This window comes from Pseudomyrmex gracilis, unplaced genomic scaffold, assembly GCF_002006095.1.
Source record: "Pseudomyrmex gracilis isolate BER0280 unplaced genomic scaffold, ASM200609v1 scaffold_87, whole genome shotgun sequence".
NCBI lineage: Eukaryota > Metazoa > Arthropoda > Insecta > Hymenoptera > Formicidae > Pseudomyrmex > Pseudomyrmex gracilis.
The window spans coordinates 33984-49069 of record NW_018020671.1 but is presented as its reverse complement, the minus strand read 5'-3'; the positions used below and the strand labels follow the sequence as shown (position 1 = coordinate 49069).

Below are 15086 nucleotides of genomic sequence, written 5' to 3'. Positions count from 1 at the left end.
GAAGTACAAATGAGAGATATCAGAAATAACACATGAAAATCAAACTCAAAAACTAAACAAAGGGAAGAGTGGAAAAACAACACGTAACAAGGAGAAGTAGAGAAACACCATATGACTAAAGTCACGTGACAAGGAAAAGAGTAAAAACGAGAGAATATTATATATATTATATATAATATTCCATATCTATATATAATACTCACACACACATATATATATACCGTAATCACGTGACCAAAGTCAGTGACCCCGCCAAAGTCGCGCGGCCGAGGTCAATAACCCCGCCAAGGTCGCGCGGCCGAGGTCAGTGACCCCGCCAAGGCCGCGCGGCCGAGGTCAGTGACCCCGCCAAAGTCGCGCGGCGGAGGTGAGTGACATTTCTGTAGTATGTATATAATACATATAATACAATATAAAGTATAAGATTATAAATATATAATAAATTATATGTATATATAATATGTATTATTTAATGTTGTGTTCATTCGACTCAAAAACGCGCACTTTGCGGTACACATGGATTTTTTTAATGAGAGATACTGTAACTCGCTCTTTTTAAGTATTTTTCCCCTTGATCTTTCTTCTGAATTCAGTTAATAATTTTTGTCACTACACACTAGTGTTAATTAAGTTTCCGTTTTCAAACATGGATTAATATTACATGGCCATTATTTGTAAGAATTAGAAATCGCAAAGCGCGCGAACAGGAAAATTTGTGATTATGAACTCAAATAAGATTTTGTCTGAATTTTCTCGTATTATTTTCAATAAAATCGTACACATACAACAATATTACGCCAAATTAGAGATGTAAAATCGGACTGTTATAAAAGATCGACAAATGTACATAGATGAAAAATAAAATAAAAAAACTATATATCTACAATTTACATTATTTACAAAAAAATTAAGTATCAATAAATAACTGTTTCGGGCATGTGATTCGATAGAGTTCTATATAAATTATTTATTAGCTTCACCGTAAACTTAATTATATATACAACTAAAGAAAGAATAATCGAGACACACGCTACATCTGCAGTTCATCAATTCTTACAAAACAGATAATAAATAAATTTGTTTTTGCACTGCCGAGCCCAGCGAACCTGTTCCGTAACTTATTCTGACGCATTCGCGATATTTCTGTAACTTATTACGTTACGAATATTCTTGCGTAAACAAAATTATATTACAAAGTAGCTGCGCAACGATATACGTTAACGAATTTAATCGTTATAAGTTACAAAATAACGAGGTGCAACAATTATGATTCGAACCGAATTCTCTTTCGCTTTGGGATCGATTTCACGAAACTTCTCTTCTCCCTGCCTGCTCGTTCTCGTAAAGAAGCTACGACTGGTTTTACATCTCACGATAGTATAATTTTTACTTTAACTTGTGACGTTTGAATAATTGATTTTAATAAGATACTAGAGGCGTGTAAAATTTCAATGTGTGTTTATACGATTTATATATAAAATGTTATTGCACTAAATTTTTAAGTCACAATTTTATCCGATGTGACGTCGACAGACCCGCGTACGTGTTGCTCGATATAAACATGTGTAAATTCTAAAAACCAGTTTATAGTTTTTTTTCACTCGCACCAGTCGCGGAAATAAATGTCACTTTTTAAATGTCGTCGAATAATCCTCTGGGCGGAGGACCCACGCGACTCGTGTTCGTGGAGTACGCCCTCGTGTTCACGCTCGGATCGTACGAATCGTTATCACCTTGGTTGTCCTCGTCGCAGCGATTGTTCGCGCCGTAACCCTCGCTCCCGAATGTCATGCCGATGTAATACTCGGCAGGATCAAAATCATGCAGCAGACCCGCCCTCGCCGATTCGACCGATTCGTCTCGTTTCAGCGGCCGTACTGTGGAATAATAATATTATTTGTACAATTTAGAAATATATATTTATATATATAAATTTTTTTTTTTTTATGTATGTATATACCAGTGTCTGTGCTTTGTCGGGACGTTCTGTAACGCGAGCCTGTGCCCACGGAAATATTAAATCTCTCTTGCAATTCGCGTCGCCTATACATAGAATCTTCCGCTCTTTGCCGTTTGCGTCTCTCTGGTGTATCAAAAATAAATACGCTTATTATCTAATCGCGAAATGTGATCACTTTTAATATACTGGATAGAAATAGTCGAGTTATAATATACTTTTTATATTCTGTAATAAATGGATGTAATAAGTTAACAAAATAATGTTTTACGTTAAAAAGGTGTCACCTCTTTTTATCAATTCTCTTCCCTCGTCCACGAGATCTGTCGTAAACTCGTCGTCTTCGAGGAACTGTTGAAAACCTAGCATAGAGAGCAATCTGCTGCCTATCTTGAAATACGTCGCCAGACAAAACGCCAGAATCGCCATAGGGAAATACACATTGAATCCATCGGATATTATCGAAATAACATCCATGTGACCCATCACCTGAACATAACAGATATGTGTAATAATAAATTTAAACGTCTTTACGGGAAGTCCGCTGATCCGTTTGAACAAATTATCACCTGGGTATAATGCGTTTCCAGAATATGCGTTTTGATGATGTGAGAATCCATGTGAATGAGTCCCAGAAAGTTGAGACATATAGGCGGCGTCAAGCGACACAGCATCATGCCGCTGAATATCAGACTGTACTCATTCGTCTGATGATTCGGCGCCAAGTAATAAAGATTCAACACGCGAATTCTCAAAACGGTCGAATAGGCGCAGTAACAAACATACGAGATGATAAAAGCAGACAGCAACTGAAAATCGAATACGCATATACTGATGATTATCAACATTCGTGATATTGCGACGAAGTATAAAATACAAATCGCGTGTAATCATCGCACCTCGATCAAGAAGTAATCATAGTGTCTCTTTGCTAGATTGATAATCTGAGCGAATATCGATAGCACGGGAGATTTGTTGAAGAATGTCACCTCCGACCATACCACAGCCAGCGACAAGCAGCCGGCGCAGATAGCACCAATCTTAAAAATGTAGATGCTCACGACGCACTTCCAATACCATTCTGAAATCATTCGAATCATACGTGTACACGCACACGAGCATTAAACGTATATAAAATTTAAAACAAAAAAAATGTCACATACCAATAACGGGATTGAAGATGATGCGAAGTGGCAGCGCGCGGTGTGTGGGAAAAGACGGTTTAAATCTTCTATCGTGACTCACTTGATTCTTTACTATGTCTTCTAAATTGAAGATCTTACCCACTAAAATGCCCCATTGAGTTTCTATGCGTTGCAAAGTTTGCAATGCTTTTATGGTCTGAAAAAATTATAGTAACATTTAAAAAAAAAAGTCCGTAAGATACATCATAATGTTTGTGTCTTCTGATTAACAAACCTGTCTGTGTAAACGAATCAAAGACTTTTCGGTAGGTGTGTCTGCTGGAGTATCATCGGGCAATTGTCTTCTATTCATTCTGTCCTTCAATTCCGTGGGTATCTTTTGGAATATCGTTTCCAAGTTGCAATGCAACGGGTGACCAGGCCCGATAGATATTGATGCGATTTGTAAGGACTAATTTAAAACAATTGTTATTTGTCACGCAAAAAATTCACGTATTGTAAAACGTAATGTATCGCGCGCAGAAAAGCGTTATACCTCGAGTATATCATCTACCGCCTCTTCCGCCTCACATTTTTCCAAGCTCAACTTTGCCACCCTGAAGTATTTGTAATTTAACGTATAGCCAAGTTTACTTTTATTCCATATTCTTCTAGGAACAGCTACGAGTGCATATCCAAGCAGTAAAACTAATAAAAATAAGCCCCACGTGTTGGATGCGGATGACGCTATGGCTTTCAATTTTTGCCTACAAGATAACAAATACAGGATATAAATTACACATTTATTTATTTTAGAGAAATACCTCAAACTCCTCCATATTTTTTAATACAATAATGACTAGTGTGCTTTAATATAAATTTACGTATAATTTAACAAAACTCACCCGTCGAGATCTAACCCAGGTTTCAGAGCAATATATATCAAAAGTATACCACATATGAACAAATAACTGCCATAATATATAGCATTGTCTATCAAAGCAGACTTCAATTTTCCACGTACAGTGAAGTCTCCTGCATTTATGTAAGACTGCATCAATGGAAGTATCAACCATGTAAGACACTGGGATGTCCAGTAAACTATTCTCCATAAATTTGGAAACACATTTTCCGGCACATTCGGCCAAGGTTCTCTACAAGTGACAAGTGGCGTAGAGGTGGTGTTATCAGAATTCTTAGTGTTGTTGTGTATATTTTGTTCCACGCACTGTCTGAATACAGTCTGCAAAAAAAAATATGATTTTGTTCTATCTACTCTTTCATCAAAATCAACAGTCTGACTTACATAAAATCATACATTCAACTCGTACGTTAAAAATATTAATAAAAGTATTAAATTACCGAGGCGACATCCAGAGGTAATATGAAGATTATCAGTAAAGAAAAGTACCAAGCTATCAATACGGAAAAGGTGACTATTATGTGTTGCCGGAACATGTTTCCATATTGAAAGAGCAACGTGCCGGCGAGCACGAACGCGAATATAATCTCCACCAGAAATGCGTCCAAAGCCATTTTGTATTGTTTTGTTTGTGCGACGGTGATATCTTTATATATGATAAATTTCACGAGTTTCTGTCAACTCGTTCTGTATTTTTATATAGCGATTACTTTCCGCACTTGAGATTTATGTGAATTCCCATCTCTCTCTGCAAATCGTTCCCCAATAATCATACACGCGCTTACTGAGTTCAGGCAAAATCACCACATCATTTGTCTGAGACATTTAAATGATCTTTCTTTCTCCGATGAAGCAAGACCTCTCTCGAAATGCCTTTGTTACATTATCCGCTCTGATCGTCCGCAGACTGACATCCTTGACCAATCTGTGATATTCCAATGAATCAATGACTCTTTTATATTGTGACATCTGGCAGAAGAGAGACACGTCATTTATAAAATCAATTACAATATTTTCAAAGAAATAATTGCGATGGGACTTTGAGACATTAATCTTTGGTGTGAACGATTGTGTGTGTGTGTGCGATCAATTATATAAATATAAATTACTAAAACATACAAATGTTAAATAAAAACTAAAAGATGACAATAAGACAATTCACACATTTTCAACCGAGAAAATACACCGAACCGTATTTAATTTCAACCGCGACAAACGTCAAAGAAACAATCATATGGATCATTATCAGCTAAAGAAATCAACATCCTCGCGTGTATTTTAATCCGAGATCCAGTTGATTGATAAAATACCGCAATTGTCGCTCATTGAAGCGGATTAATCTCGTCGAGTGTTCTTATTACCGAGCAATTTGAGGAAATCTACCGTTACGTCGTCTCATCGCAGCGAAACGAGACACACATGTCACACAAGAACCAGAAGTCACTAATCGGTGTCATCCAGGTGTCATCTCGGCGCACAGTCAGTGTCTCTAGCAGAAACTCTTCCCCTGCGATGATGCGCGATCGGTGCGCATGCGCGCGTTGAAACCTCGTCCGAAGTGCCTGAATTTTGTTTGTTGAGAAAATAGAGGTAGTGGTTTCTCGTCTTTTTCCTTCACGTGTTGGTTGAACGACGCGACGCGCGAGTGACCGACGTCGCAACTCGACATTCGCGGCTACACACCGACTGCGAGTAAGGTAACTATCGCGACACGACTTTGCACATTTCTGACTTTTGCGACAACTGATTTTGCACAACTTGTGTATATTTATTAATTTATTGTTCGCTCGTCACAAACAACAGTACGAGCACAAAAAAAAAAACGAAGGATTTCAACAAGTCACTTCGCATTGAGTGAGAGAGAATTTCAATTTTTTGTTTCTTAATTAAAGTAATTTGAAATTCGCGTGGGTAATGCGCGTGCGTGTTAGATCACGTGACGACAGGCGCGCCAACCTGTGCGCGTTCCGAAGTGGCGCTCGTTCAAACTTTTACTACACTTTCTTTCATCCTCTTCTTTTCTCCAACTATCTCGTCTATAAACGCGTCTCATTTTAATGCGACAAGAGAAAAGTGCGGGAAACCTTATGCCGCCGCGGAACGAAGAAGAAAATGTCGACGAAGCCCAGAGCGCCGCAACTTGTTGCAACCACACACACGGTGGTATATTACCACCTCACATCTCATTCCACAATCCCACCACATAGCCGCGGCGCGGCGGCTATATCGTCACAGCATCCCTCCGCCGACTCGCTGCGCCGCCGCTGCGTAGCGCACGGTCCGGTCGGCGGTTCAAAACCAGTCGGTCTGCATTCCAGTGTCGCCGTCAGCGAACGTCAAGGAAGCTACGCGGAGCTGAGAGCGGAGAGCGGTAACGTCGTCAGGTATAATTCGTTCCCGGCGCGCGTCCCCGGTACACGCGAAACCGTTGGCTGCACGGGATTCTCGCGGTTAATATCTGTGCGACTTCTGTCGTGTTTAGAGAACCGCAAAAGAGCGTGAACATGAAGTAAGAGACTGAAGCGAGAGAGAGAAGAAGACGGGATAAAAGTGAGAAGACGCCGGAACTGCACGCTGGAACCCGCGTCGTGACACAAACGACAAAGGAGCGGCCGGGGCCTCCGTAGGGCTTCTCAGGACATCTTTTTTACACCTGCTGCGAGACAGACACGAGGGAAACAACGCGTGCTCCGCTCGTCCCCCTTCCTAATCCCCGCTATATTGCAAATTCGCGAGGAATTAACTGCGCTGTGGTGGATCTTACGGCGTCGGCTTTACGGTCGCGCGGGACCGAAAAAAAGGGTAAGCGTGCGAGCGCACCTGGCGAGTGATCTCGACTCGGTCGGATCGATTGCTGATCGCCGGTGCATTTTTTACATCGCTTTTAACATCATTTTCCGTTGTTGTCGAAATTGTTGTTCCGCGTGAGTTGGTTAAGTAAGAGAGAGTTTTCGAATCTCCGTCGTTCCGTGTGTCGGAAAACTAAACGCGATTTCCGGATCAAATCCGATAAAAGATCGTTTCCTCGATTTTTGCTCGTGCTCTCGTTCGCGTCGCAAATTAGATCGAATTGAATCTTGAAGAGTGGATGTCGGAGTCCGGACTCTTCTCGTTCGTGTCGCACTGAGATCTTAGTAAAGTTTTTTTTTTTTTTTAATAAACGTGTTTTCCCGCGAGTGTTTTCTATATTTGTTCGCGTTTTTGCAATAAATGAATAAAATAAAAGCGATCACGTTCAAGATCGGAAAGATTAAACGACTCGCTATTCGTATTAGTACGTACACGCATGTTCGAAACCTCGTCTCGACAAATTTTGATATTCTTTGTTTTGCAGTTTTTTTTGTAGGTTTTTTTTAATTGAAAAAGTGGAACGGAGAGAATATGTAGAGAGAACAAATAGGATGAGATACACAGAGAAAGAGAGAGGAAGCGTAGAAAAAAGAAAAAAAAACGAAGAGGTGAAACCAGAGTATTCGGATGCTGTGGCACGAAAGATAAAATCTACAATACGCAGAAAAACTAAAATGGAAGTGACTTTTTGTTCGCTATCTTCGTGCTTTACCTGCGTGTTTTACCTGCGAATGTTCGCACGAGACTTTGTTCTCGTTTCTCTTTTTTTTTTTTTTTTTTCCCAATCTGTTCTATGGCATTTTTTACGATCCGAATGTCTCGTTTCTCGATCCCGCTGTTGCGCACAATCGACTTCTTACGATCGCCATTGCCACCGATCCCATTAAACGCACCGTAAAACAATCAAGGATCACATTGAAAAAAAAAAAACATTTATAAATATTTACTTATTAATTAAAACACACAATATATGAATAGTAATTTAATTAACAAGTTTGTGTGCGATACACGTGTTTTTTTTTTTTTTTTTTTTTTTTTTTGATGTTATCACCTCGGAAGATACAGAATTGCCTTTACGTTCTTTAAATAGCAGATATAATCTCGCGCGCGCGCACGTTTCCTCCACTTGCTCCGAAATTCCTCTACTTGTTCAAACAGTTCCTCACCTGCTAACGAGGTGAACAAGCTCGATATCTTACGTCGTGCGTCGTGCGATCGCGATTCTCGATCCCATAAACGCACCTCGATAAAATGAAAGAGAGATAGAAGAGAGAAGAAAGAAAGAAAGAAAGAAAGAGTCTTGCACAGGAATACTAATGACATCAATGGTCATTTATGGCACGGGCGCGCATTTCGTATGGAGCAGAAAAGTATACGACGGGTGTGTGTCGTATTTCGATAGAAAAAAAGATCTTTCGGTAAAAAGATCTTTTTTTGATTGATAGATGCGGAGACGAGATAAAATGTGTAACTTGATTCTTTCTTATTGCACATTTAGAGCGTATAAGAGTGAGATTGAGTGAGTGTGTGTGTGTGAGAGTGAGAGAGAGAGAGAAAGAAGACTGTGTAGAAAAGTTGTGCGCAGTAATTTCAAGCAAAGTTTATTTTTTTTTTTTTCTTTAACGTCCATCTCCGCTTGAGAGCTAACACAACTTGTTTGCATATACACACGCTGCTTAAAAGTCCAAATTGATTATTGACACAATTAAATAAATTATTCGCAATTACATAATTCGATTTGCGTACCTCTCTTGCGGTGATTTACTCTCTTATATACGCCCCGACGTTTGCGATTAAATCGTTGAAAGCGCCCGCATTGGACGGATTAGGCGCGTAATTATGGCGCTACGGATAACGCGTGTTAAGCGTATTGGTCGCGCGTGTGGTGGTAGTACCGCGCTCACACACACACACACACATATACATCCGGCCGCGTTTCGTGCGTGCCGTGCGTGCACGCGGCGCCAGGAAAAGGTAGAGGAGAAAGAAGTGGACAACCACTGCTTTGGAATTCGGGCTTCTTTATTTTTACGAGAGAGACAGAGAGAGAGAGAGAGAGAGAGAAAGGTAACATCGGGAACCAGCCTCTTTTGCGGCCCTTCTCACCTGTTACATACCACTGCCATTTATGCTACCATTTAACCAGAAGTTAAGAGTATCCTCGTACACATAAAACGCGGTGAGCTGCCACCGCACATCGATAGTGCTCACACTCAAATTGCGTCTATCTTCTTTCTCTCTTTCTTCCTTCTCGTCCTTTATTCCTCGCTTTTTGTCTCCGCTCCGTACCCCTTTCAAAAGTCCGCTCGGTCGGAATGATAAAAAGTTGAGATATATTGAAAAAGGGGTCGCTCTTATATATACTCTTAAAATTCCTATTAAAAAAATTTTCGTTATCCTCGTCCTCTTCTCTCCTCTTAATTTGTTTATTTATTTCTCTCTGTGTTTCTTTCTCTCTTCTCTTTCTCTCAAAAATCTCCGATTACCGAAGTACCTATAAGTCTGTCAAAGAAGAGAAACTGTACCAATTATCTTGTTGTTCGCGTGTTGATTGCGCGGTATATTAGCTCAAAGATTTACGTTAGTTATATTTCGCGCTGATTAAGCGATTTGCAATTTGACATTTGCAAATCGAAGAAGGTGTAAAATCTATTTTCGAAGCGAAGGAGCACTTGCGGATGTCGCTCCGATTCGCAATACGTTTAAGAATTAACAATTTGCAATTGTTAATGTGTTTGAATAGCGCAGATTGTCGTTTTTCGCGGTCGAAGAAGTCGAATTCGATGCGCCGAGGTTCTTCTCGTTCGGCAAGCTTTTCCATCATCGAGAAAACATCAACGCGATGGTTTCGACGCGCGCGTGGGTGCTCTGTTGCACTGTGTACACAGACAACGCCATGATCTCTCTCTCCCTCTCTCTCTCTCTCTCTCTCTCTCTCTCTTTCTTTTCTGTGCGAATGGTTATATACCTACGCGCACCGCGTTAGAGAACTCAAACGAAAAAGAAATCATTATACACCCGTCGTTTTCTTCACGTTCGCCTCTCAGGCGCGCGCGTGTACGTGCGGTTTTCTGATGATCTCGCGGCCGTCGCGCGTAAGCACGTGGGTGTAAAACAGTCTGCGCAATGAACAGCGGCAGCTTTCGATCCCGTATATGGATATTTTCTAGACAGCCACGCGGATCTCTCTCGCTCGAGCGCCCTTGTCACTCGACTTGTCATGCCGACGTCGATATACGCGCACGTTAGGCTTTTCTGGTACATATTTTTTGCAAAGTTTTCAATCTTTATAAAAGATGCTATACATTTCTTTTTATTCACACGTATATACACGCGCGTAAAATTTGGGCGTAATTTATTTATAATACATCATTGACGATTGTTGTCACAATCCGGTCACTTAACACGTTGCAGGGCGCGAAAAATGTTGTTCTATTTTCTCGTGAACTCGGCGTTCTAAACTTAAACGACGTGCTTGTGCTCGGTATTAATTTTAGTGAGTCTTCGTCGGCGCGCACACAACCGCGCGCAACGTTGTTTGCTTTTCTTCGCAATCGAGAACCGGAAGAATTGAGGAGAGACGCGCGCGCGAGCGAGCGAAATGCCCACTTAACGTATATATACATACATATATAATACGCGATATTGCTTTCTTTCTGTGTTCGCAGAATGTGTCAAGATGACGTCTATTCTCTCTTTATGTGGCATCGTCGTTGTCCTGTTCTGCGGCCCGATCGCGGGATCGCATGGTGAGTCATCAGGATCTAAATAATTATCCAAGTTTCCGGAAAACCGTTCCTTATAAGAATTGGACGCATGCAACAAATTATATTCCGGATATTTTGCTGTAAAAATTACCATTACTCTGCGTCTACGGCAAAACAAAGATCAATAATCGCATGTCGCTTTATGACCAGTCACAGGAGAGAAGAAGTCGTCTCTGGCTATGTTCTTCACCCGGCAGCCGCAGCCTCTGGCCGCTCCGTTGGACGACACCGTGAACTTCGAATGTAGCCTCAACATTGGCGCGAGGCGTTTCGCTTGGTATCACAGGCCTCTGGTGTCAAAGAAATGGAAACGGCTGGCCTATCTGCCCGGCGGCAAAACGTCACAGTACGTTGTCAATTTTGACAACAAATCGAGAGCCGGCGACTACCGTTGTGTTGCATTTTACGGTGAACGTACGCTAAAGACAATATTACACATACGTAGATGATATTAAACAGACGATTTTTTTTTTAAAGTTTTGTACCAAAAGGTAATAAATATATATTTTTTTTTCTTTAATTGTTTGCAGGTACACCCGGTTTAGCGTCGGATCCAGCGAGATTGACGCTTGCGGAGATAGAGAAATTCTCCGATAAGAACGACGTGCTTATCCAAGTGGCGCAGGGCAATACGGTGCCCATCACGTGTCCCGTTCCGCACTCCGAACCGAGGGCTCTGGTGTCGTTTTATAAGGACAACAAGCTGATTAAAGATGTGAATCTGGTGAATGGCAAGACTTTGGTCATCAAGAACGCAACGATAGCGGACAGCGGATCGTATCACTGTAAAGCAAACAATTACATACTGATGCAAGTGTCCGAGGCTAATCACAAGACGATTTTGACGGTGCACGCAAACACGACTTATCAACCGCTGTCCTTCGTCAAACAGCCGCAAACGGAATACACGGTTCTGCGCGGCAAGAACGTTACGTTGGAGTGCTACGGCGCCGGTTATCCGGTGCCGCGTGTCTTTTGGAGCCGTTTGGGCAGCACTCTGCCGCTCAAGTCGGTGGTAACGTCCGAAGGTCTGACGATAGTCCACGTGCAGCCGTCCGATCGCGGGGAATATGATTGCCAGTTGAACAACGACTATCATCGAATCAAAACGATGATAATCCTCAAAGTGGTGGAGCCACCGAGAGTCATCAATCAACCGGAAGAGTCCATGTTCTTCGAGGGTGGCGAATTGGAGCTCTTCTGTGGCGTGACGGGCGAGCCCGAACCGACCATTGAGTGGCTTATCAACGGCGAGACCTTGAAGCGAAGCAAAACTCAGATCATCAGAGGATCCACCCTTTTTATATCCGAAGTTGAGAAGAAACACGCGGGAATCGTTCAGTGCGTCGCGAGCAACGAATACGGATCGCACTCGGGATACAGTATACTGAAAGTTACTCCGAAGCAGCACATTATCGGTACAACCGAGTCGCAGCCAAACACAACCGCCGAGATAAACGCATCGATAGGAAAGCACACCAGAGGCGGCGGTGGTATTAGACGCACAGACAAACAGAAGAAGGGTACAGGTAGTTACAAAGTTGAATCTCTGATTTCTCTCAGACAGAAAATCTTTCCGAGTTTTGTTCTAAACATAATTAAGAAACATGTGTTTACAGTGTATTTTTTATTTTGTGATTTGATATTTATAATTTAACACATCCTGGCGCAGAAAAGAAAGAGCTTGTTGTGCGCATCTTTAAATAATATTCACATATTTAAAACTATTTAAGTTTATTTTTTCTCAAAACTATATACGACTGTATCTTCACTGTTATATCTAGCCTTAAAAAAAAAAAAAAGAAATGTGAGAGCACACACATAATATAATTTCTCTCTGTATTAGACAATTCTGACATCGAGATTGATATATTTAAAAGCGAACCAAGACGATCGAGCGAGGCTTATTTGCGTGGGTTTACAGAGGCGGAGTCTCTAGTCAGACTCGCGAACTGCCGAAGGCGAAAGCAAGCGCGAGCGAGATGGTTGTTTTGGATATTTTTTTCTCCGCGACTAGCGCCTTCTCTTTGCTTGCCATAAGCTCAATGACGTAGTCTTTTCGATGAACTATCTTAGTACTTCGACGTTCAATATGTGGTTATGTAGTTAACATACAGAGAAAGAGAGTTTATACAAAACTTGCTCACACGTACATTTTTACATATTTTTTACATATGTACTTATATACATATGTATGTAAGTGTAAATTATCATTTTAATTTTAGTATCTTTTTATTTTATTTTTTATTTCATATTTTTTATAAAATATTTCATATACAAAAATTGTTACATACGAAATCTTGTTTCCTAAAAACACAAACAAAAGTTTTTGAGATGTATCTAATTTTTCTCTTTTTTTTTTTTTTACAGTAGAGATGATACCACCAAATCAGCCTTACGTCACGAGACTGTCAGACACGAGCGTTATGGTGCGATGGACAGTGAAGGAAAATGAGGGCTTAGCTATACAATTTTTCAAAGTTCAGTACCGGGAACTTGGTTCCAAGGCGAACAAACAGACTGACGAACAAACCAGCAAACAATCGAAATGGATGACCGCCAATTCCGAGATTCCGAGTCACGTGCGATCTTTCGAGGTGACTGATTTGCAGTCCAATCATACTTACAAGTTCAGAATCGCCGCTGTGTACTCGAATAATGACAATAAATTGAGCCCGAATTCCGTGCCGTTTCATCTTCATAAAAATATCGAGAGCAAGAAAATGCCAATACCATTGTTGACCAATACAGAAGCGATAGGACCGCATGAGGTGTTGTTGATCTGGCAAAACAACGATAAGTCGACGAAAATAGACGGATTTTACATATATCATCGAGCCTCCACGTCGGCCGGCGACTACGTCAAGACCACTGTCGAAGGGGAGGATGCTTACAACACGACTATCTCTCACTTGCAAGCTGACACCACGTACGAATTCAAGATTCAGAGCTTCTCCGTGAACGCGGCTTCGGAATTTTCTCAAATATTGCGACAGAAAACGAAAAAAATAAGTGATTCGGAAGTTGATCTGGAAACTGAGCAAGAGGTGGCGGAAAATAAACTGAAACCAGGCGAAAGTAACGAAACTGTCAATGTAACTTTCATAATTGTCGGGGTGGCCACACTGTCGCTTCTTTTATTGGGCGGTCTCGGCATTATGTGCAGACGAGCGAGGCACAAGCAAGAGGGTCAGGAATCACAGAACGAAGGTAACGTGCTTCTGAATAAACGAATAAAGCGCTGACTGTTTTTGTAATCTTGAAAAAAAAAAAAAATCTTTTTGTTATAACAAAAACTAATAATTAATTCTTCTGCTTTTCTATTTTTTTGTGCGCAGAAAGGGTAACAAGTAAAACGATAACGAATGGACGAGTAATGAACGGTGGAGTCACAGACTCCAAAATTAACATTACATCTAATCCGCTCGCGGGTCTTGACGCGTCCGATGATATAATGCAGCCTAAGGTCAGTATTTGTAAGTAACAACATCTGCACTGTTGTCTCACACCGGAAGAAAGTAACGAAACTTGTGAATTTTTGCTCACGTTTGACGTTCGGGACAAAACTATAAAGACATCGATTTCTGTTTTTCAAAGATCTTTGTACAAATATGCACGAATATTTTTCTAAACCACACGACATTTTTTGTTTGTCTTTCATTTTCAAATGAATCAGTCATTTACTTTCTTTCCGGAAGTTTTGCACGAGTATTCTAGATGAGTGCAGAATTAATTGCAACAAACCGTATAATGAGTTTCTTCTGCGAAATTTTTTTTTCTTTTTCTTTTTCTTTTTTTTTTTTTTATTTTTTTATTTTTTAATCACAGTTTAATGAAATTTGAACTTTTTTTCTCGTGTCTTACACGTTTCAATTCTACATGAATCTCTGCGCTCGTCTAGCACAGTGTAAGAATCCGAACTCAACTTGTCCGATATATTAAGAAGACTAGTCTTTTCTAGTTTTAGCATTGTGGTCGCGCGCTGCTCTTTAATTCTACTCGCTCTCTGCACTCTCTCTGGAGCCGCTTTTCTTTTGTTTTTCCGAACGCGACACACGCACGTTGTTACCAATTACGCGCTCTAGATCTGAAAAAGAAGAGAAAACGAACGAACGAACGAACGCATGTTTCTTCTAAATCCAGAGCGGACAACAGTCGCCGATGGAAATGACGTCGTTTCTAAACGGCCAAAACAACAACGGCAGCAACAACGGTCGTAACAACGGCGACGCAACCGGATCCGACGTGAACGTCACGTCGTCACATAGCGAACCGCCGTCACTGCTCCAAGGGTCGCTGCCTATCGAACAACGTTTATGAGAACGATCGCGCGTGCAGCTATGTCTTTTATGATACGGTAAGATCGGCGATCTTCTGTGAGAGACTCTCTCTCTCGTCTTCTCGAAAACAAAAAAAAAAAAAAAATCACCAGGGTGTTCGAGCGCCTGTGGTTTTGAACTCACAGA

The 15086-nt window shown here is 41.0% G+C and overlaps 2 protein-coding genes across 9 annotated transcripts; one reads left to right on the top strand and one right to left on the bottom strand.

Moving 5' to 3' along the window:
- Positions 1–492: 492 nt before the first annotated feature.
- Positions 493–5666, bottom strand: LOC109855348 (LMBR1 domain-containing protein 2 homolog). Of its 4 annotated transcripts, none has more exons than XM_020429518.1 (11): positions 5365–5666; positions 4444–4972; positions 3987–4324; positions 3638–3848; positions 3377–3553; positions 3121–3298; positions 2857–3038; positions 2527–2766; positions 2245–2446; positions 1961–2083; positions 493–1877 (listed from the first exon to the last, which is right to left on the bottom strand). In XM_020429518.1, exons 2-11 carry the CDS (start codon positions 4615–4617, stop codon positions 1633–1635), a joined length of 2070 nt encoding a protein of 689 aa, XP_020285107.1. In that variant the 5' UTR covers positions 4618–4972; positions 5365–5666; the 3' UTR covers positions 493–1632. The 4 variants fall into 4 exon arrangements, with proteins under 4 accessions (XP_020285107.1, XP_020285109.1, XP_020285108.1 ...); XM_020429520.1 differs by having other exon boundaries at positions 4444–4928; XM_020429519.1 differs by having other exon boundaries at positions 5387–5666.
- Positions 5667–6280: 614 nt separating this feature from the next.
- On the top strand, positions 6281–15045 carry LOC109855336 (interference hedgehog-like). Of its 5 annotated transcripts, none has more exons than XM_020429490.1 (7): positions 6281–6805; positions 10522–10602; positions 10771–11034; positions 11151–12149; positions 12991–13830; positions 13959–14096; positions 14582–14857. In XM_020429490.1, exons 2-7 carry the CDS (start codon positions 10533–10535, stop codon positions 14611–14613), a joined length of 2343 nt encoding a protein of 780 aa, XP_020285079.1. In that variant the 5' UTR covers positions 6281–6805; positions 10522–10532; the 3' UTR covers positions 14614–14857. The 5 variants fall into 5 exon arrangements, with proteins under 5 accessions (XP_020285079.1, XP_020285078.1, XP_020285083.1 ...); XM_020429489.1 differs by having other exon boundaries at positions 6282–6805; positions 13959–14086; positions 14764–15045; XM_020429494.1 differs by having other exon boundaries at positions 6282–6805; positions 13959–14086; positions 14706–14857.
- Positions 15046–15086: the final 41 nt, after the last annotated feature.

Coding starts and splice junctions, on each gene's coding strand:
- LOC109855348 (XM_020429518.1), bottom strand. CDS start 4,617: ATGGCTTTGGACGCATTTCTGGTGGAGATTATATTCGCGTTCGTGCTC. Junction 4,325..4,443: donor TACCTCTGGATGTCGCCTCG/GTAATTTAATAC, acceptor TTTTTTTTGCAG/ACTGTATTCAGACAGTGCGT. Junction 3,849..3,986: donor CCTGGGTTAGATCTCGACGG/GTGAGTTTTGTT, acceptor GTTATCTTGTAG/GCAAAAATTGAAAGCCATAG.
- LOC109855336 (XM_020429489.1), top strand. CDS start 10,533: ATGACGTCTATTCTCTCTTTATGTGGCATCGTCGTTGTCCTGTTCTGC. Junction 11,035..11,150: donor TGTTGCATTTTACGGTGAAC/GTACGCTAAAGA, acceptor AATTGTTTGCAG/GTACACCCGGTTTAGCGTCG. Junction 13,831..13,958: donor TCAGGAATCACAGAACGAAG/GTAACGTGCTTC, acceptor TTTTGTGCGCAG/AAAGGGTAACAAGTAAAACG.